The sequence below is a fragment of the Bombina bombina genome, chromosome 1 (assembly GCF_027579735.1).
Source record: "Bombina bombina isolate aBomBom1 chromosome 1, aBomBom1.pri, whole genome shotgun sequence".
Lineage (NCBI taxonomy): Eukaryota > Metazoa > Chordata > Amphibia > Anura > Bombinatoridae > Bombina > Bombina bombina.
In genome coordinates this window covers 252,835,288-252,858,660 of record NC_069499.1, presented here as the reverse complement: position 1 = coordinate 252,858,660, position 23,373 = coordinate 252,835,288, and the positions used below count along the sequence as shown (strand labels likewise).

The 23,373-nt window shown below is 40.7% G+C and overlaps 1 protein-coding gene across 1 annotated transcript in view; it reads right to left on the bottom strand.

The window, feature by feature from the left end:
• Positions 1-23,373, bottom strand: part of HECTD1 (HECT domain E3 ubiquitin protein ligase 1) — a 699,591-nt gene that overhangs the window by 26,454 nt on the left and 649,764 nt on the right. The window contains exons 37-38 of the mRNA XM_053711863.1: positions 5,886-6,036; positions 5,435-5,579 (exon numbers count right to left, since the gene is read on the bottom strand). Of these exons, the coding sequence (XP_053567838.1) occupies positions 5,435-5,579; positions 5,886-6,036 (296 nt within the window). The remainder of the gene's footprint in view (positions 1-5,434; positions 5,580-5,885; positions 6,037-23,373) is intronic.

The following is a 23,373-nucleotide window of genomic DNA, read 5'->3' as shown; positions in this document are numbered from 1 at the left end:
CCAGACTATTCCATTCCCTAGAAATTACTTCTGAAATAGCATCAGGAACTGGAAAAACTTCATGAGGTTTAAAAACTGAATTTAAACGCTTATTAGTTTTAATATCAAGAGGACTAGACTCCTCCATATCTAATGCAATCAACACTTCTTTAAGTAAAGAACGAATAAACTCCATCTTAAACAAATATGAAGATTTATCAGTGTCAATATCTGAGGCAGAATCTTCTGAACCAGATAGATCCTCATCAGAGATAGAGAAGTCAGAATGATGGTGGTCATTTAAAATTTCATCTGAAATATGAGAAGTTTTAAAAGACCTTTTACGTTTACTAGAAGGAGGAATAACAGACATAGCCTTCCGAATAGAATTAGAAACAAATTATCTTACATTAACAGGAACATCCTGAACATTAGATGTTGAAGGAAAAACAACAGGTAATGGATTATTACTAATGGAAATATTATCCACGTTAGATAGTTTATCATGACAACTAACACAAACTACAGCCGGAGGAACAGTTACCAAAAGTTTACAACAAATGCACTTAGCTTTGGTAGAACCAACATCAGGCAGCGTCTTTCCAGAAGTAGATTCTGATCCAGGGTCAGGTAGTGACATCTTGCAATATGTAATAGAAAAAAACAACATATAAAGCAAAATGATCAAATTCCTTAAATGACAGTTTCAGGAATGGGAAAAAAACTAAATTTATGCTTACCTGATAAATTTATTTCTCTTGTGGTGTATCCAGTCCACGGGTTCATCCATTACTTGTGGGATATTCTCTTTCCCAACAGGAAGCTGCAAGAGGACACCCACAGCAGAGCTGTCTATATAGCTCCTCCCCTAACTGCCACCCCCAGTCATTCGACCGAAGACAAGCAAGAAAAAAGGAGAAACTATAGGGTGCAGTGGTGACTGTAGTTTAAAAATGAAAAACACCTGCCTTAAAATGACAGAGCAGGCCGTGGACTGGATACACCACAAGAGAAATAAATTTATCAGGTAAGCATAAATTTTGTTTTCTCTTGTAAAGGTGTATCCAGTCCACGGGTTCATCCATTGCTTGTGGGATACCAATACCAAAGCTTTAGGACACGGATGAAGGGAGGGACAAGGCAGGCACTTAAATGGAAGGCACCACTGCCTGTAAGACCTGTCTCCCAAAAATAGCCTCTGAGGAAGCAAAAGTATCAAATTTGTAGAATTTAGAAAAAGTATGAAGCGAAGACCAAGTCGCCGCCTTACAAATCTGTTCAACAGATGTTTGACGAAAATCCTTCGTAGCTTGTAAATAAAACTTTAAAGCACGAACTACATCAAGATTGTGTAATAGACGTTCCTTCTTAGAGGAAGGATTTAGGACATAATGAAGGAACAACGATCTCCTGATTGATATTCTTATTAGATACCACTTTAGGAAGAAACCCAGGTTTGGTACGTAAAACTACCTTATCTGCATGGAAAATTAGATAAGGGGAATCACACTGTAAAGCAGATAACTCCGAAACTATTCGAGCCGAGGAGATAGCTACTAAAGACAGAACTTTCCAAGATAAAAGTTTAATATCTATGGAATGCAAAGGTTCAAACGGAACCCCTTGAAGAACTTTAAGAACTAAATTTAAACTCCATGGTGGAGCAACAGGTTTAAACACAGGCTTGATTCTAACCAAAGCCTGACAAAACGCCTGAACGTCTGGAACCTCAGCCAGACGTTTGTGCAAAAGAATAGACAGAGCAGAAATCTGTCCCTTTAAGGAACAAGCTGACAATCCCTTCTCCAATCCTTCTTGGAGAAAGGATAATATCCTAGGAATCCTAACTTTACTGTGCCTTTAAGAGAAAAAAACTACCACATAAACTGAAAAACAGTGGAAAAAAAGTAGTAAACTCTACGAAATTTTTACAGTGTGTATAAGGGACTAAAGCAGCATTGCACTCACTTGCAAATGGATGATTAACCCCTTAGGCCCAAAAACGGATTAGAAAAATGTTAAAACCGTTAACAGTCAAACACACTGCCACAGCTCTGCTGTGGCTCCTACCTGCCCTTAAACACGATTTTTGCAGGAAAAAACCCCTCTATAGTGGTCCTAGATGCCAGAGGACTCCTTTAGGGAAGCTGGATGTCTCAGTCTGAAAATCAACTGCGCATTTAGATCGCGAAAATAGGCCCCTCTCACCATGCACTCAATGTCAGAGGGCCTTAAAAAAGTACTCCTAGGAGTAATCTAACTAGCCATGTGGAAAACTAGGCCCCAAATAAAGATTTATCACCCTTAGATAAAAAATGTTCTCTATAAACCAAGCAAACGTTTTTACACTAAGTAATATGAGTATTAACATGAATATTACCCTTTTTTGCAAGCATGATACCAGTCATTTTAAAATCACTGTATCAGGCTTACCTCAAGTATACCAGGCACTGTCAGCATTTTCTAGACCTTATCTCTCTAGAAAAAAATATACTGAACATACCTCAAAGCAGGTAATCTGCAGACCGTCCCCCCAACTGAAGTTTTCTTTCCATACTCTTCAGTTATGTGTGAGAACAGCAATGGACCTTCGTTACAAACCGCTAAGATCATCAAAACTCAAGGCAGAACTCTTCTTCCAATTTCTGCCTGAGAGTAAAACAGTACAACGCCGGTACCGTTTAAAAATAAACTCTTGATTGAAGGTAAAAACTACACTAAGTCACCACATATCTCTTGATACTTCCTTTATTGTCGAGAGCTGCAAGAGAATGACTGGGGGTGGCAGTTAGGGGAGGAGCTATATAGACAGCTCTGCTGTGGGTGTCCTCTTGCAGCTTCCTGTTGGGAAGGAGAATATCCCACAAGTAATGGATGAACCCGTGGACTGGATACACCTTTACAAGAGAAATGCAAAACAAAACAAGCCTCTAGCAACCAGAAGCAACTGAAAAGTGAGACTGAAATAATGTGAAAAAAACTGGCGCCCACATTGTTTGGCGCCCAAAAAAAGTCTGCAACAAACATGCGTCAAAAATGACGCAACCACGTGAAAACTTCCGGCGTCAACTATGACGCCGGAAATTACGATATTCTCGCGCCAAAAAAGTCTTGCGCCAAAAATGACGCAATAAATTGTAGCATTTTCTGCACCCGCGAGCCTAACAGTCCGCAATTTAGAAAAAAAGTCAATTGAAAATTTAAGGTAAGAAAAATATTTATTCATATGCATTTTCCCAAAAAATTAAACTGACAGTCTGAAAGAAGGAACACTGATTATCCTGAATCATGGCAAATATAAGTTTAAAACATACATTTAGAACTTTACATATAAAGTGCCCAACCATAGCTTAGAGTGTCATGAATAAAATAAGACTTACTTACCCTAAGACACTCATCTACATATAGTAGATAGCCAAACCAGTACTGAAACGAGAATCAGTAGAGGTAATGGTATATTATTATTATTATTATACTTTATTTATTAAGTACCAACATATTCCGCAGCACTGTCCATGGATACAATTCATTTAAATAAAACAATACAAGACTTGTAAGATACAGGACAAAATTTACAAACACATACAGGAGGGATTGAGGGCCCTATTCCCGTGGGAATTTACAATCTAGAATATAAGAGTATATCGTCGATCTGAAAAGGGAGGTAGGAGAAGAAATCTCTACGACCGATAACAGAGAACCTATGAAGTAGATCCCCTAGAGGAAGACCATGGTATTCAAATAGGCAATACTCTCTTCACATCCCTCTGACATTCACTGCACTCTGAGAGGAAAACCGGGCTTCAGCCTGCTGCGAAGCACATATCAAAATAGAAATCTAGCACAAACTTACTTCACCACCTCCATGGGAGGCAAAGTTTGTAAAACTGAATTGTGGGTGTAGTGAGGGTGTATTTATAGGCATTTTGAGGTTTGGGAAACTTTGCCCCTCCTGGTAGGAATGTATATCCCATACGTCACTAGCTCATGGACTCTTGCCAATTACATGAAAGAAATAATACAGTTGAAAACTCAAAGTGTATAATAAATCTAAGTTTGATTAGCACCATTACAGACACAGAACAGCAGGCAATGCCCTCATTTGGAAACAGAGGTGCTGCCGTGGGCAATTTAAGAGACCTATTGGCATTAAGAAGCTGCATACTATCTGCTTCATATCATAACATGTCTCTAAGGTACTCCGTAAGAATCTGCCCTCACAGAGATTAAAATGGCAAAAATCCCCCATCCTTAGAAATTAAGATCCCCTCAATTAGACCACAAGCCATTGAGGAGTAAGGGGATCCAGGGACTTATAAGTCTTGCAGTTTTCTCAGCAGCCTGTGGCAGGGCAGGAACAGCTTCTTAAATGTGATAGACACTCCACTCTCTATCAGGGACCTAAGACAAAAGAAAGAACAGAGTAACCAACCCTGGCTTTCTATAAGGGGTAGTAATAATGTTATAAATAAAGCAAAGACAACCTCGCCGCTTTCTAACTGCTAATAGCCACCATTACTCTTACTAAAGAGATTGACATGACACACCAATCCTTGCTTGAAGGGAAAAGTACCCATAAAAGGATTAAATATAATCTTTGCACAACCTCCATTGACAGAGGCAAAGAGAATGACTGGGGGGGGGGGGGGATTATGGGTAAGGGAAGTTACACTTAACAGCTTTGCTGGGGTGCTCTTTGCCTCCTCCTGTTGGCTAGGAGTTGAATATCCCACTAGTAATTGGAATGACGTTGTGGACTCTCCATGCCATAGGAAAGAAATGTAGTGTTTCAGAACTATGTGACAACAGTTTGAGAAAGGCCTTTTCCTGTTCCAGCATGACTGTGCCAAAGTGAGGTCCATGAAGATATGGTTTTACAAGTTTGCTGTGGTTGAACTTCAGTGGCCTGACTTTAACCCCAATGAACAACTTTGAGATAAATTGTAAAATTGATTGCAAGCCAGACCTTCTCATCCAGCATCGGTACCTGACTTCACAAATGCTATTTTAACTGAATTGGCACAAATTCCCACAGACACACTCAAAAATATTGTGTAAAGTCTTCCCTGAAAAGTAGTGAGTATTATAGCCACATAGGGGTAAGGGGCAACTTCATAGGAAGATTTCCCCCCCCTAGATTGTTGCTGCAGGTATAGTCCACTAGTCATTAATAAAAATCATCATTAACTTACCAAATTAAATTAGGTAGGTGCTAGCTGATATGTGGCATATCAGCTTCTTAAACACTGCAAGAAATATTGCTGCCTATCATGGCACCCCTGTTAACATGCCCCCACAATTAAGTTATTTTAGTCTTCAATGCAAGTGGCATTGATGGATACCATGTTCTCTTTCTGTGAGTTATAATACTTTGTAGTACATATCACATATCTACCAGTTCTTGCCTACTGATTACACATAATACCTCAACTTTTTTTTAGAGTCCAAATCTCACCTTGCGCACCACAGTAAGCCGAGGGTGTAAGTTTGCCAGCCCTCCAGGGGGCAGCGTGGAACATCCGGTTGTAAACTGTAGAAAGGCCTTTCTCTCATCTGATGACATGCCACAAAGGACTCGCACAAAACGAAGGAATCCCGGACTGCAAGGGAAATATGGTTAGAGCTCAACTCTATTATATTTTATTCTGCATTACTAAGTACCAGCCTAACTGATATATGAACTAAAACGCAACAGTTTCTAATTTTTAAACTACTCTATACCACAAGCCACAATGATCAATTACTTATTTTCATCACATCTGGCAGAAGTAGCAAGCTACAATTGTTTTTTTCTGGGGAAAATTCCTTGTATCCACCAGCCTAGCTATCTTTTTTTATATACCCTACGCTTTGCATGAAAATGCTCCCAATACATGCAACCTAGACTGGCAATCCATTTAACTTACCTCTCTCGAGTATATCCTAGTTTTGGTTCAGTGTAATTTATTATATCATCTGATGACCATGATGGAGACTGGTTTCCACAGAGAATCATCTGGACCTCTTCGTGGCTAAAAGAGCTCAACTTCTCCATAGGAAACACTTTATTAAAGCCACCTACACAAGAAAAAAAAAATTTCAATAGAAAATATTAAAAACTGCAAGGAGGTACAGTAATGAACTTAATGTTAACTAGCAATAAAGTAATTAAAAGGAGTTAAACTTGATCGTAACATTTATGCTGCAACTAAACAAAAACAAATTATGCTTACCTGATAATTTTCTTTTCTTCAGATGGAAAGAGTCCACAGCTACATTAATTACTTTTGGGAAATAAGAACCTGGCCACCAGGAGGAGGCAAAGACAACCCAGCCAAAGGCTTAAATACTCCTCCCACTCCCCTCATCCCCCAGTCATTCTGCAGAGGAACAAGGAACAGTAGAATAAATATCAGGGTGAAAGTTACCAGAAGAATAATAAGGATGCCCCACATAAATTACAGGCGGGGAGCTGTGGACTCTTTCCATCAAAAGAAAAGGAAATTATTAGGTAAGCATAATTTATGTTTTTCTTCTTAAATGGACAGAGTCCACAGCTGCATTCATTACTTTTGGGAAAACAATACCCAAGCTATAGAGGACACTGAAAGCCAAGACGGGAGGGTACAGTAGGCGGCCCATACTGAGTGCACCAGACCTAAACCTCTAACCAATAAAAAGCCCAGCTTCGTCCGAAGCCGAGAAAATTTTAAGAGGAAAAGCCCCAATGATACTGACTCGCAGTTAGTCCAGAAGCCAAAGTAGAGACTACAAACGGACTCGACTGAGCCAACAGTCCTCCATGAAACACAGTCTCCCAACAAACGGTCCCCCACTGCTCATCTCCACAAATTTAGGAGACACCAGCCGAAACCCCCAAGGGAACAAGGCAAAGGAGAACCAAGGAAACCCGAAAGGTCCCCTAATACAAAAAAGAACACCTCCACGAGTGTGCCCAGCTCACAGAGACTGAAAGGGGTCCAAACAGGGAAAGGAGGCCACGCCTATACCAAGCGAAACCCGGGATAAGATAGGGCACAGAGAAAGAACAGATGTCTCCCCAACATCCTGCAAGCACGGAATGCAACTGAAGAGGCAAAGTCCTCCCAGTGCCTGACCATGGAATACTAAAGCATTCGACCATGAAAAAGTGTGTAATACACCCAGTTGAAAAACCCCAAGTTTGAGAACACAGAGTCCATAACAGGACGACACAGACAGAGGGCATGCTCCAGGCAACCTAAGTCGCCAGGACCTACACACAGGTCCCTAAAAAGGGGAACACAAAACCTCAATCGAGGCCCCCCGAGAAGGAGAGTATACCCTCAGAACCCGAAGGAAGAGTAAATCCTCTTCTGAATCAATGGAGCAAGTTGAAAGGAAAATCTATACCCTAGCAGACTAAGCCAACAGGATAGACTCAACAAAGCTCACACATCCAGAGGAGACTGCGACCCAAACGCATCGCCTTAGACTGCTCGGCCATCCTGAACTGCAGACCCACACCCAGCTGGACTAACCCAGCCTCAGGGATCCAAGACAGGGGAACAAAAGAATCCCAAAACGGGTACAGGAACGAGCATAAGGATAGCACAGCCATCCCCACAGAGTACAAGTACAACCTGACTCTGAAAACAGACAACAAGGCCATAGACCTAAGGATCTATCAAAATAAAGGCTCAATAAGTTTGCTTGGAGCCAGCAAGACCCCAGGGGGAATCAATCCCACCTTTCCGCCTCCCATCCAGGAGAAGCCCCTTCCCCTAAAGAAAAGGGATGATGCCGGAAGGGCAACAACTGTCCTTAAAGCCCGAAGACACCGGCTAATAGGAAGAGAAATTCCCAACACAGATGTCCTAGAAAAGGACCCCCCTACAAGTAGCTTGACAAGCAGAACCAAAGCCAAATCATTCGCCTGCAGAGCAGGGAATCCACTGGAACACTGGCAAGCTGACCAGTGGAATGCAACCCTAAGGCGCACCAGAAATTGGACATCCAGCGCAAGCAGTTGGGTATGAACCAACTACCCTTGAGGCTCAAGCCACATGGCTAACCACAAAAAAAATAAAAAATACTCTGAAAACCTGGCCAACCATGACCAGGTTAGGAAGATGGGGCAAGGACATAGCCCAAGTTCCCACCACCGTGGAACACCCCGACCAGCCCTGAGATCCAAGATTCCAAAACCACCCAAGAATGGGTCAGGAAAAAGGCCAAGCGAAGCTTCAGCAAACGGAAGTCTCAGGGAGAAAAACAGGTCCGGCACCTAATAGTTCAGGCAAACCTTACTCTAGAACTAAACACCCCAACTGGCCAAAAAGCCAGAAACAATGGTATGGATGCATATCCAGAGAACTCGAAAGCCCCGACCAAAAAAAGGGACCACCCCTAGCTAAAGTCCAACGCTCCAAGGAGCAAGGCAAGTCATCGTATGAAGATACTTCTCAGAGCCTCAGGACAACCAACAATACCTCAAGGTCAAAAAAATCCTACTAGCAGGACTAGCTCCCTATCACCTCCGCACAAGCAGAGGACACAAGGAAGAGAAAGGCACTAAAAGCCTACCCAGCTTCGGAAAACCCCGAGCTAAACAAAGTCCCTGCAGGGAACAACCATCACCCGGAAACACGGATCCCTAAAAGGAGATCCAACTCACCCAGAGACAATGGAAGAAGACCCAAAGGTCTCATAACTCAGACAGTACACGTCAAAGAGCTGCATCTAGAAACACTATAAACAGCTTACGCATAAACCTGCAAGGTGTCAAGAGCTGCAAATGGTTTCAAACTGCAAACCTTCTGCATGCTAGATAGCTATCCTGTACAAGCTGTTAGATCAAGCTCAAAAAGACAAATCCAGGTGTCTAAAAATTAAGGCCAAACCGCTCAACTGCGGCAAAGGGCGTTAAGCACTCCAACCCTCCCCCACATGGTGGAGGAAAACTCTAAGTTCTGATGAAATCAGATGTCAGAGTGACGCAGCGGAAAACTCCCCTTCCCGGCCTTCTATGACTGAAGGCTATAAGGACTGAAACAATCCTTCCAGCCTCACGGATGCACAGGTCCTCACGGATTAGTTGAACATGAAACACAATGACAACTTGAGCACTTGGCGCTTCTACTGAACCAGCCGAGCAGAACAGCGCCACGTGTCTGAACAGCCGCAAAACCGAAAGAACCCGACAGGACCAGTCTGCACCTAGGGTCCTAACCGGCAAGCTGCATAAATTCTCCCTCATAGGGGAAAAAACAGATAACAGACATTTTTAACATAGGACTAACATGCCCACAACAACTTCCGAAGAAGTAATAAAGAGTATCAATCCCAGAAGGTTCCCGAAGGAAACAAAAACATAAGACATTGGATATAAATAAAATAAGGCAACCCGGAGGTTAACGCCCAAAAAGACACAGGCCTACTCGCAGGACCAGCCAAACGGTGCCCTATCTTTCAAAACTGGAAAAGATCTCAAACAAATGACTATCAGGAGATTACTTCATCCCCACATGATTGAGGTGCACGATTCGAATTAGCAGACTGAAAATCCCCGTATCTGGTAACGATAGGGTCATTTCATAACTGAAAAAACATGTCTGAACAATACGCGAAGGCGCACAATCCTGTAACGAAAGGCACAACACTCAGGGACAGGCGGAAGGCCCGGGACAATAGAACACTAGCACATTCTCAAATAAACGTCTGGACTCTGCAGACTAACAATCGCCAACATTATGTGGAAGCGAAAACGTGCTGCAACCTCCGGGGGGAACACGCTGCCCTGTATTGAGGAATCAAAAACTGGGTTACCCGCATGTGAAGAAGTATGAATTGGAAGGGAACTCGCCTCTCGGAGGACAGGACCCCCTGAGGCAGATGGCTCAGCAGTCCCTTGATTCCCCGAGCCCGAGAAACCAGGCGCTATGAAATGGCATACGGAACAAAACTGGTTGACATGTGTCATCAAGGCCAATCCAGATTCGTCACCGGACACAGAATCTGAAATCAAAATAGTCTCAGTATCAGAATCCTCCATAACGGAATCTCAAATTAGCACAGTCTCAGCATCAGAATCCTCCATAACTGGATAGAGGATATATAAATATGGACTAAAGTATTAAAAACTAAAAACGGCACCTGACACCCCCAATGGCTGGGGCACTCACCACCTCATATGACCAGACCCCTGCGGACTAGAAAACTTCCTTCGCCAGTGTGTTGGGAATGCGGAAATGGAAAACAGCACGTAACCACGCCCGAACACAAGGTGAACCGTATAGTCCAAAAAAGCACGCCCAACCAAAAGGCAGTCACTTCCAAAAGCCTCAATGTTCCAAACCACGAGCCCATAAACATCACACATAAGCAGGTTGAATCACATAACAAAAATGATTATAACCCCCCCTGTTCAATAACCCCCCTCAGGAGATATTAACCTTGATTCCAAGATACTACAAGAGACTAACTGAGACCCTTATGATAAGTTAGACCCGCAAGGTGGTAGCCTCTCGGAAAAACACTTCTCTGCCATCCTCCTGGGATGAAAGGCAAAGAATAACTGGGAGATGAGGGGAGTGGGAGGAGTATTTAAGCCTTTGGCTGGGTTGTCTTTGCCTCCTCCTGGTGGCCAGGTTCTTATTTCCCAAAGTAATGAATGCATCTGTGGACTCTTTTCATTTAAGAAGAAAAGGCATATTTCCATTACAAATTTACATGTTTAACCTTGCAAACCCATTACAAAGCTAAACATGAAAATTTACTTTTTTTACTTAACCTAAGTGTCTGCTCTTATATTCTCGCCTCCAAACAGTTCTGGGTTTCATTCCTACACTAACAATAAGTAAATACATAAATAGCAAGGAAATTCTGTGAGTGAGTCTGACCTCTGATAGCTTGGCTATAAAGATTACAGAACTTTGGGGCTTTAGTCATTCTTGGTGGGGCAAAACTCTAAATATTTGGATCACAATTTTATAGCCACAAGGAACAGAAAATAGATTATATACAGTTGCAACTAGGAATTATAGGGATTCTATATTTATATTTTTTAAGGCACAAAACAATATTTATTATTTTATATTTATAATGCAATAAAGTGGTATAAAATAAAAAGGAGGCGGGAAAGAGCACCACAGCAAAGCTGTTAAGTATCACTTCCCTTCCCACAACCCCCAGTCATTCGACCGAAGGAAAAGGAGAGAAAGGAAATAACACAAGGTGCAGAGGTGCCTGAGGTTTATATAAAAAACTGTCTGAAAATAAGGGTGGGCCGTGAACTCACTGTGTCAAGAAATAAATCAATATATCAGGCAAGCATAATTTTGTTTTCTTTCTTTAAGACACTGAGTCCACGGAATCATCAATTACTGTTGGGAATTAATACCCAAGCTAGAGGACACTGATGATTAGGGAGGGACAAGACAGGTAACCTAAAGAGTAGCATGCACCACTGCTTGAAGAACCCTTCTCCCAAAAGAAGCCTCAGCCGAGGCAAAAGATTCAAATTGATAAAATTTGGAAAAAGAATGCAAAGAAGACCAATAGTCTTGCAAAGCTGTTCATAAGCTTTATCTTTAAAAGCCCAAGATGAAGACAGTCCTCGTGGAAAAAACTATAACTCTCTCAGAAGACTGCAGACCAGTAGTCTGAAAAACCAAACAATCAGACTTCTTTGTCAGAGAAAGAGAGAGACAGTAGCTTTCTGGCTCTTCACTTTCCAGAAAAAACAAACAGAAAACTGTTGAAATCCTAGTTGCCAGTAGAAAAATATTAAAAATATGCCCAATATCCAAGACGTGTACAAACATTCCTTATAAGATTAAGGAAGAAAACGTAGAGAAGGAACAACAAGTTTCCGAAAGAAGGATATTCGAACCACTTAGGGCGAAGAACCGCCTTATCTGAAAGAAAATAAGACAAATTACCCTGCAAGCCGAAAGTTCTAAACTCTCCGAGCAGAATAGATAGCGAAGAAAGAAAAACTTTCCAAGATAAAAATTAAATCTCTCTGAAATGCAATTGCTCAACCTGAGCCAGCTGCAAAAACTAAAAAAACATAATTTATGTAAGAACTTACCTGATAAATTCATTTCTTTCATATTAGCAAGAGTCCATGAGCTAGTGACGTATGGGATATACATTCCTACCAGGAGGGGCAAAGTTTCCCAAACCTCAAAATGCCTATAAATACACCCCTCACCACACCCACAAATCAGTTTAACGAATAGCCAAGAAGTGGGGTGATAAGAAAAAAGTGTGAAGCATAAATATAAGGAATTGGAATAATTGTGCTTTATACAAAAAAATCATAACCACCACAAAAAAGGGTGGGCCTCATGGACTCTTGCTAATATGAAAGAAATGAATTTATCAGGTAAGTTCTTACATAAATTATGTTTTCTTTCATGTAATTAGCAAGTCCAAGTCTAGTGACGTATGGGATAATGACTACCCAAGATGTGGATCTTCCACGCAAGAGTCACTAGAGAGGGAGGGATAAAATAAAGACAGCCAATTCCGCTGAAAAAAATCCACACCCAAAAATAAAGTTTAAATCTTATAAAGAAAAAAACTGAAAATATAAGCAGAAGATTCAAACTGAAACAGCTGCCTGAAGTACTTTTCTACCAAAAACAGCTTCAGAAGAAGAAAAAACACATCAAAATGGTAGAATTTAGTAAAAGTATGCAAAGAAGACCAAGTTGCTGCTTTGCAAATCTGATCAACCGAAGCTTCATTCCTAAACGCCCAGGAAGTAGAAACTGACCTAGTAGAATGAGCTGTAATCCTTTGAGGCAGAGTTTTACCCGACTCGACATAAGCATGATGAATTAAAGATTTCAACCAAGATGCCAAAGAAATGGCAGAGGCCTTCTGACCTTTCCTAGAACCGGAAAAGATAACAAATAGACTAGAAGTCTTTCTGAAATTCTTAGTAGCTTCAACATAATATTTCAAAGCTCTAACTACATCCAAAGAATGCAATAATTTCTCCTTAGAATTCTTAGGATTAGGACATAATGAAGGAACCACAATTTCTCTACTAATGTTGTTAGAATTCACAATCTTAGGTAAAAATTTAAAAGAAGTTCGCAACACCGCCTTATCCTGGTGAAAAATCAGAAAAGGAGACTCACAAGAAAGAGCAGATAATTCAGAAACTCTTCTGGCAGAAGAGATGGCCAAAAGGAACAAAACTTTCCAAGAAAGTAATTTAATGTCCAATGAATGCATAGGTTCAAACGGAGGAGCTTGAAGAGCCCCCAGAACCAAATTCAAACTCCAAGGAAGAGAAATTGACTTAATGACAGGTTTTATACTAACCAAAGCTTGTACAAAACAATGAATATCAGGATGATTAGCAATCTTTCTGTGAAAAAGAACAGAAAGAGCAGAGATTTGTCCTTTCAAGGAACTTGCAGACAAACCTTTATCCAAACCATCCTGAAGAAACTATAAAATTCTCGGAATTCTAAAAGAATGCCAGGAAAAATGATGAGAAAAACACCAAGAAATATAAGTCTTCCAGACTCTATAATATATCTCCCTAGATACGGATTTACGAGCCTGTAACATAGTATTAATCACAGAGTCAGAGAAACCTCTTTGACTAAGAATCAAGCGTTCAATCTCCACACCTTTAAATTTAAGGATTTGAGATCCTGATGTAAAAAAGGACCTTGCGACAGAAGGTCTGGTCTTAACGGAAGAGTCCACGGTTGGCAAGAGGCCATCCGGACAAGATCCGCATACCAAAACCTGTGAGGCCATGCTGGAGCTACCAGCAGAACAAACAAGCATTCTTTCAGAATCTTGGAGATTACTCTTGGAAGAAGAACTAGAGGCGGAAAGATATAGGCAGGATGATACTTCCAAGGAAGTGACAATGCATCCACTGCTTCCGCTTGAGGATCCCTGGATCTGGACAGATACCTGGGAAGTTTCTTGTTTAGATGAGAGGCCATCAGATCTATTTCTGGAAGTCCCCACATTTGAACAATCTGAAGAAATACCTCTGGGTGAAGAGACCATTCGCCCGGATGTAACGTTTGGCGACTGAGATAATCCGCTTCCCAATTGTCTATACCTGGGATATGAACCGCAGAAACTAGACAGGAGCTGGATTCCGCCCATACCAGAATTCGAGATACTTCTTTCATAGCCAGAGGACTGTGAGTCCCTCCTTGATGATTGATGTATGCCACAGTTGTGACATTGTCTGTCTGAAAACAAATGAACGATTCTCTCTTTAGAAGAGGCCATGACTGAAGAGCTCTGAAAATTGCACAGAGTTCCAAAATATTGATCGGTAATCTCACCTCCTGAGATTCCCAAACCCCTTGTGCTGTCAGACCCCCACACAGCTCCCCAACCTGTAAGACTTGCATCTGTTGAAATTACAGTCCAGGTCGGAAGAACAAAAGAAGCCCCCTGAACTAAACGATGGTGATCTGTCCACCACGTCAGAGAGTGTCGTACAATCGGTTTTAAAGATATTAATTGAGATATCTTTGTGTAATCCCTGCACCACTGGTTCATCATACAGAGCTGAAGAGGTCGCATGTGAAAATGAGCAAAGGGGATCGCGTCCGATGCAGCAGTCATAAGACCTAGAATTTCCATGCATAAGGCTACCGAAGGGAATGATTGTGACTGAAGGTTTCGACAAGCTGATATCAATTTTAGACGTCTCTTGTCTGTCAAAGATAGAGTCATGGACACTGAATCTATCTGGAAACCTAAAAAGGTTACCCTTGTCTGAGGAATCAATTAACTTTTTGGTAAATTGATCCTCCAACCATGATCTTGAAGAAACAACACAAGTCGATTCGTATGAGATTCTGCTAAATGTGAAGACTGAGCAAGTACCAAGATATCGTCCAAATAAGGAAATACCACAATACCCTGTTCTCTGATTACAGACAGAAGGGCACCGAGAACCTTTGTAAAAATTCTTGGAGCTGTTGCTAGGCCAAACGGTAGAGCCACAAACTGGTAATGCTTGTCTAGGAAAGAGAATCTCAGAAACTGATAGTGATCTGGATGAATCGGAATATGCAGATATGCATCCTGTAAATCTATTGTAGACATATAATGCCCTTGCTGAACAAAAGGCAGGATAGTCCTTACAGTTACCATTTTGAATGTTGGTATCCTTACATAACGATTCAATATTTTTAGATCCAGAACTGGTCTGAAGGAATTCTCCTTCTTTGGTACAATGAAGAGATTTGAATAAAACCCCAGCCCCTGTTCCAGAACTGGAACTGGCATAATTACTCCAGCCAACTCTAGATCTGAAACACAATTCAGAAATGCTTGAGCCTTCGCTGGGTTTACTGGGACACGGGAAAGAAAAAATCTCTTTGCAGGAGGCCTTATCTTGAAGCCAATTCTGTACCCTTCTGAAACAATGTTCTGAATCCAAAGATTGTGAACGGAATTGATCCAAATTTCTTTGAAAAAACGTAATCTGCCCCCGCCCCCTACCAGCTGAGCTGGAATGAGGGCCGCACCTTCATGTGGACTTAGGAGCTGGCTTTGGTTTTCTAAAAGGCTTGGATTTATTCCAGACTGGAGATGGTTTCCAAACTGATACCGCTCCTGAGGATGAAGGATCAGGCTTTTGTTCCTTGTTGTGACGAAAGGAACGAAAACGATTATTAGACCTGAATTTACCTTTAGATTTTTTATCCTGTGGTAAAAAAGTTCCTTTCCCTCCAGTAACAGTTGAGATAATAGAATCCAACTGAGAACCAAATAATTTATTACCCTGGAAAGAAAGGGAAAGTAGAGTAGACTTAGAAGACATATCAGCATTCCAAGTTTTAAGCCATAAAGCTCTTCTAGCTAAAATAGCTAGAGACATATATCTGACATCAACTCTAATGATATCAAAGATGGCATCACAAATAAAATTATTAGCATGTTTAAGAAGATTAATAATGCTATGAGAATTATGATCTGTTACTTGTTGCGCTAAAGCTTCTAACCAAAAAGTTGAAGCTGCAGCAACATCCGCTAAAGATATAGCAGGTCTAAGAAGATTACCTGAACACAAGTAAGCTTTTCTTAGAAAGGATTCAATTTTCCTATCTAAAGGATCCTTAAAGGAAGTACCATCTGCCGTAGGAATAGTAGTACGCTTAGCAAGAGTAGAGACAGCCCCATCAACCTTAGGGATTTTGTCCCAAAACTCTAATCTGTCAGATGGCACAGGATATAATTGCTTAAACCGTTTAGAAGGAGTAAATGAATTACCCAAATTATTCCATTCCCTGGAAATTACTTCAGAAATAGCATCAGGGACAGGAAAAACTTCTGGAATAACTACAGGAGATTTAAAAACCTTATCTAAACGTTTAGATTTAGTATCAAGAGGACTAGAATACTCTATTTCTAATGCAATTAGGACTTCTTTAAGTAAAGAACGAATAAATTCCATTTTAAATAAATATGAAGATTTATCAGCATCAACCTCTGAAACAGAATCCTCTGAACCAGAAGAACCATTATCAGAATCAGAATAATGATGTTCATTTAAAAATTCATCTGAAAAATGAGAAGTTTTAAAAGACTTTTTACGTTTACTAGAAGGAGGAATAACAGACATAGCCTTCTTAATGGATTTAGAAACAAAATCTCTTATGTTATCAGGAACACCCTGAGCATTAGATGTTGACGGAACAGCAACAGGTAATGTAACAGTACTAAAGGAAATATTATCTGCATTAACCAGTTTGTCATGACAATCAGTACAAACAACAGCTGGAGGAACAGATACCATAAGTTTACAGCAGATACACTTAGCTTTGGTAGATCCAGCACCAGGCAGCGATTTTCCAGAAGTATCTTCTGACTCAGTGTTAACGTGGGACATCTTGCAATATGTAATAGAAAAAACAACATATAAAGCAAAATTGATCAAATTCCTTAAATGACAGTTTCAGGAATGGGAAAAAATGCCAGTGAACAAGCTTCTAGCAACCAGAAGCAATAAATAATGAGACTTAAATAATGTGGAGACAATAGTGACGCCCATATTTTTTTAGCGCCAAAAAAGACGCCCACATTATTTGGCGGAAAAAATGACGCCACATCCGGAACGCCGACCCTTTTGGCGCAAAAAAACGTCAAAAATGACGCAACTTCCGGCGACACGTATGACACCGGAAACCGAAAAAAATGTTTGCGCCCAAAAAGTCCACGCCAAGAATGACGCAATAAAATGAAGCATTTTCAGCCCCCGCGAGCCTAACAGCCCACAGGGAAAAAAAGTCAAATTTTAAGGTAAGAAAAAATTGATTTATTCATATGCATTATCCCAAATATGAAACTGACTGTCTGAAATAAGGAACGTTGAACATCCTGAGTCAAGGCAAATAAATGTTTGAATACATATATTTAGAACTTTATAAAAAAGTGCCCAACCATAGCTTAGAGTGTCACAGAAAATAAGACTTACTTACCCCAGGACACTCATCTACAAGTTGTAGAAAGCCAAACCAGTACTGAAACGAAAATCAGTAGAGGTAATGGTATATATAAGAGTATAGCGTCGATCTGAAAAGGGAGGTAAGAGATGAATCTCTACGACCGATAACAGAGAACCTATGAAATAGACCCCGTAGAAGGAGATCATTGAATTCAAATAGGCAATACTCTCCTCACATCCCTCTGACATTCACTGCACGCTGAGAGGAAAACCGGGCTCCAACCTGCTGCGGAGCGCATATCAACGTAGAATCTAGCACAAACTTACTTCACCACCCCCATAGGAGGCAAAGTTTGTAAAACTGATTTGTGGGTGTGGTGAGGGGTGTATTTATAGGCATTTTGAGGTTTGGGAAACTTTGTCCCTCCTGGTAGGAATGTATATCCCATACGTCACTAGCTCATGGACTCTTGCTAATTACATGAAAGAAACAAGAATAAGGCTCCAATATGAGCAACAGACTAAAATACAGGTCTGAAACTAACCAGGACCTGACAAAAGGAATACACATCTGGTACATCCGCCAGACACGTGAAATGAGTAGAAAATGCTGAATCTGACTCTGCCAGACACTGACAACCCTTTTCCAGACCTACCTGGAGAAAGGAGAAATCCTAGGAATCCTGCCCCTACTTCCAAGAGTAGCCCCTGGATTCTCACCAATAAGGTATTTGCGCCATACCTTATGGTAAAATTACCAGTAACATGTTTGTGAGCCTGAATCAAGGTCACAATGACCACTGCAGAAAAACCACGCATAGACAAAACTAAGCGTACAAAACAGAGAGTCTTAGAGAAAACAAGTTTGGATGAAGTAAGGACCCTGATCGGAATGTCCTTCCTCAGAAACAACTTGCAAGGTGAAAGAGATTACATCTCCACAAAGGCTGCATCCTAGGAAGCTAGTCGAACTGCCAACTGATCCGTCTCCAGTACCCCCCTAGTCAAGAATTAATCTGGAGAGACCTCCAGAAATAGAGCCCAGATAAAAAGACTGACTTCTCAAGAAGTCCGCTCCCAGTATTCACTCCTGGAATGAATAGAAGATAAACAGCAATTGTGAACGTGTGCCCACTGACTGGCTAAAGAACTCCAGGTTCCTCCTAGGTAGTTGATGCAAATCACTGAGGTGAAATAGTCCAACTAGAACCTGATAACCCTGGCTAAGGACAACTGATCAACAGAACATTGCATATTGATCTCAACTCCAAGATGGAAATAGGGAAAACTGACTCCTCCCGAATCCATAGTCCCTAGACCAAGCGGATGGCGACCGTGGGCACTATCACTCAGGAAGGTCTCCAGAGTGAGAACTCTGATTCTCTTGAGAAAACCTGACTTCCAAGACAGATTCACCTGAACCCTGTCCTACTAACCGAGCATGCATAACCGCAGAACTCTCGGATGGACACAAGCAAGGGACAATGTCGAACAAGTGATGATGTCTGACCAATTATTTCCATACCTTAAGCCACTGAAGGCTTAATAGAAATGTAGAAAGAGGCAAGATGGAAAATCAATTGATATTCTGACCTGTCGAAAACCCTTGAATATCAGAAATATACCTCCTAGATCAGAATCAAACAAGGTCTTACCCTTGTAAGGAAGCACCAGAAACCTGGACTCACCGGACTTAAAGGGACAGTTAACACCAGCATTTTTGTTGTTTAAAAAGATAGATAATCCCTTAATTACACTTTCTCCAGTTTTACATAACCAACAGTTATAATACACATTTTACCTCTGTAATCACCTTGTATATAAGCCTCTGCATACTGCCCCCTTATTTCAGTTCTTTTGACAGACTTGTATTTTAGCCAATCAGTGCTCATTCCCCGGTAATTTCATGTGCATTAGCTCAATGTTATCTATATGAAACACATCAACGCCCTCTAGTGGTGAAAAACTGTCAAAATGCATTTAGATTAGATTAGAGGCGGCCTTCAAGGTCTAATAAATAAGCATATGAACCTCCTAGGTTTAGCTTTCAGCTAATAATGCCAAGAGAACAAAGCAAAATTGGTGATAAAAGTAAATTGGAAAGTTGTTTAAAATTACATGCCCTATTTGAATCATGAAAGGTTTTTTTGGACTTGACTATCCCTTTAAGATTATGAAAACTGACTCACAACACAATGCCCCGCGGCTAGCGCAGTGAAGCCAATAACTTAGCCCCTGGCTTAATGACTAGTATCGCAACATCAAAAATAAAAGAATTGTTCTGGTTCTTTTTCAATAGGGACTCTACCCAAATGGAATCAGACAAAGTGATGCACCAAAAGATGCGGCACTTGCGACAGAGGCAATACAAACCTCCATATAAGTGCTTAGCTTAGCCCATTGAGCCTAAAAAGAGCAGCTATCCTCTATAGGAATCGAAATTCTCTAGCCAGAGTAGAAAAGGCCTCTTCTACTAAAGGCACCATGCGCCATATTTAATGGAGACAGTGACAGGAAAAATCTTCTTTAAGGAGACATGAAAAAAGAAATCCCTGACTTCTCCCAATCCCGAATAAAAACTCCAAGCACGGACTGGAACAGGAAACGCTTCCACAGAGAAAAAACATCAAGCAACTATCAATTTGACGAAATTCCATGCAGTTGACAACGATAGGCGTATCGGAGTCGCCCGTAGAAGCCAAAACATCCTAAAACAATACACAAAAGGTAATCAAGCTTAAATTTGAAGAATACCACTTCAGCAGCAGATAAAGGAATTATACTCTCTGAATCTGAGATTCCACCCTCAGAGACTACCAAAGTATCCTCATCATACCTATGAGGAAAGACAACCTGTGCAACAGCAAGCGGACAGAAACCCCACTATCTGAATCTCTAATTTTCCTCTTGCGATAACCCTTATTAAAGGAAAAGCAGATAATGTCACAGGAATCTCTGGAGATACCTGGGCATAAATTTCTACAAGCAAATAATTCCTCTAGGAGATTGAGAGGAATTGCAGGCACTGCATGTGATGCCAGAGGCTAGGAACGTTACAGGAGAAAGCTGTGGCATTGCCTAAACAGCATCATCCTGGGAGACAAAGGGCTCAGAGGCCAACTCTATCTCTATTAAGAGATAAGCGAAAACATGGCTGAAAAATTATTGTATATTGTTTGCCCTATCAAATAAGGAAACAAACAATTCACATACACTGCTTGCGCCTTACTAAAGGTAAGCCAGCGTGTAAAAGCAACAGAGTTATTTTCTAAAAGAACACAGGGCAAGGACAGAAATATTTAAAATTTGAATAGTTAAATATCGTCACTTATTTGGATAGCCGTTACTTAATATACAAAAAACATACACTGCTTTCACAAAGCAAGCCGCACAGAATTGCATAGAGAAAAAATTCTTGCGCCTAACATACCAACATGATTGTCAGAATCCTGTCCTGAAACAATAATACTCGGCAAGGAAATGAAGCGCGCATTACATTGCGCTTCATTCCGCCGATAGAGTTTCAAAAAACCTCAGCTTAGTAACGGGGCAGCAAGAAAATAATAAATTAGCTACCTATTATTCCCTAACTTCTCCACCATAAGAAAGGCGGCTAAGGTAGACAGAACGCGCCCTCCTAACAGTCTGCATGCAGGATACTGAGAGGCAGTCTCCTCTAACAAAATGAAGTCTTTAACATAGCACTGCACCGCATCTGTCCATAAAAGTGATGACATATAAACCTCTGATTCTTTTATTGGGCCAACATAAAGGTTAACTGAACTCCTTCATTGCTGTGAAGGAGTTCAACCTGAAGTCTCCAAATCACATTGTAATGCATGCCCATGCCATAAAACATCTTACAAAGGATGAAGAGTCCCATATAAAATAAAGAGAGTTCTGAACCCCTTCAGTGCCAGCCTCCTCCCAGAAGACCAAAAGGCACTTACCTGTATATCCAGCTGTCAGGCAGGACGACAGCTCACCCGGCAATTAGAGGATGCTGCTCCTCACGGAGACCTGTAAACAAAGAAAGAACACAGTAAACCTAATTAGACTGTCTATACCAGGGCAGCAACATGAAAAACTCAGCAATGTCCACCTAACAAGTTCCTAACTGCTTTAAAGCCACCACTGCCCTACTGAAAAGACTAACGTGGAGTACGGCTAAACCCAGACTGTGATAGAAGATCAGGGCAAGCCTGGCTTCAAAACAAAAAAATCTTGATAGAAGAATCATTATACACCTAATTACTTCACCTCCTCTTTGCATTAGAGGCAAAGAGAATGACTGGGGGTTGTGGAAAGGGAAGTGATACTTAACAGCTTTGCTGTGGTGCTCTTTGCCTCCTCCTGCTGGCCAGGAGTGAGATTCCCAACAGTAATTGATGATTCCGTGGACTCACAGTGTCTTAAGAAATAAATAAAAAATTCTCTACAGCCAACAGTCAATAGTGAGATAGGCTGCACAGAGTTGTATATACGACATGCCGTGTCCCACTGCTGGCACTCAGAACATGCATTGGCGGTAAATGCATGCAAGTAAAAGAAGGCAATCTCCAGCAGTGAGCAAAGTGACTTTTATTTTTAAACACAGGTCAAATACAGCAACGTTTCGGGCTAACAATAAGCCCTTTCTCAAGCCTGACATAAGTTAAACAAAACACCATTTAAATAGCCATATTGGCGCCAAACAATTGTGAAAAAATTGCACATATATCGCCCTCCAGAGGCCGGAATCACAACTGAGTATGACACGGAGCACTGTGAGTGCCGGATTGCTATCGCAGAACTCAGTTGATGTTCCTCCCCTTGACATAAGCGGACTCTTGGTAAATGACTTTTGAATTTCTAATAATGCAATGGACTTTGACATTGACAAAGATTTATATGTTGATAATTTAACAACTAAGAGTAAATATGTAAGTGATACTAGTAATGATAGTCGGGCTGATGCTCACGCTAAAGAGGTTAATATTGTTCATAACATCTCAGGGGTTAATTTAACTAATGAAGAAGTCACTCTCCTTAACAAAGGGCTATCATATTGCCCTATTAACAAAGGGAATTTATTCCAATTGAAACATGAATTACATGCTGATAATGGAGCCAATACATTCTTTGAACTAGTGCTTAGGGATGTCGAGCAATTATTCCAGACACCTGATATTATGTTCCAAAAACGATTGATGGAATATAAAAATGACTCAACATCCTTGAAGTGCTTGAAACAGAGAAAGGAATTGGCTATTAAGGCAGCTGACAAGGGTGGTGCCCTAGTAGTGATGAACCAGGTGGCATACATATCTGAAATTGAGCAACAACTTAGTGATACCTCTGTATATGTCAGGATTGGTTATGACCCCACGCATAAGATTCAGAAAGAGATTACCAGTATTCTAGGTAAAGCTAAAAACAATGGATTGATCTCTAAAGATTTGTATGATTTTTTACATGTTAAACATCCAGTGAGACCTGTCATTTATTGTCTGCCAAAGATCCATAAGAATGAGTTAGAACCACCTGGCAGACCAATAGTGGCAGGATCTGGATCTATTTTCACTAATATTTCTATCTTCTTGGACAAGATTTTACAACCATATGTGGTCAAATCTACATCTTATATCCAAGACACATATGATTTTTTTTTAAAAATTGAACAACTAGATTTGGAAAATACTAAGGTAATTCTGTTTACACTTGACGTATCTAGCTTATACACATCGATTAAACATACAGGTGGGATAGAATCAGTTGCCAAGGTTTTGAAAAATGACAATAGATTCAGTTTATCTCAGATACAATTCTTTTTAGAATTATTAGAGGTTATCCTCTAGATGAATTATTTTCTTTTTAAGGATGAATTTTTCTTTCAAAAGAAGGGTACTGCTATGGGATCCAATGTCGCCCCAACATATGCCAACATTTTTATGAATAATTTTGAAGAGATTTTTGTCTATGAACATAAATTATTTAAGAAATTT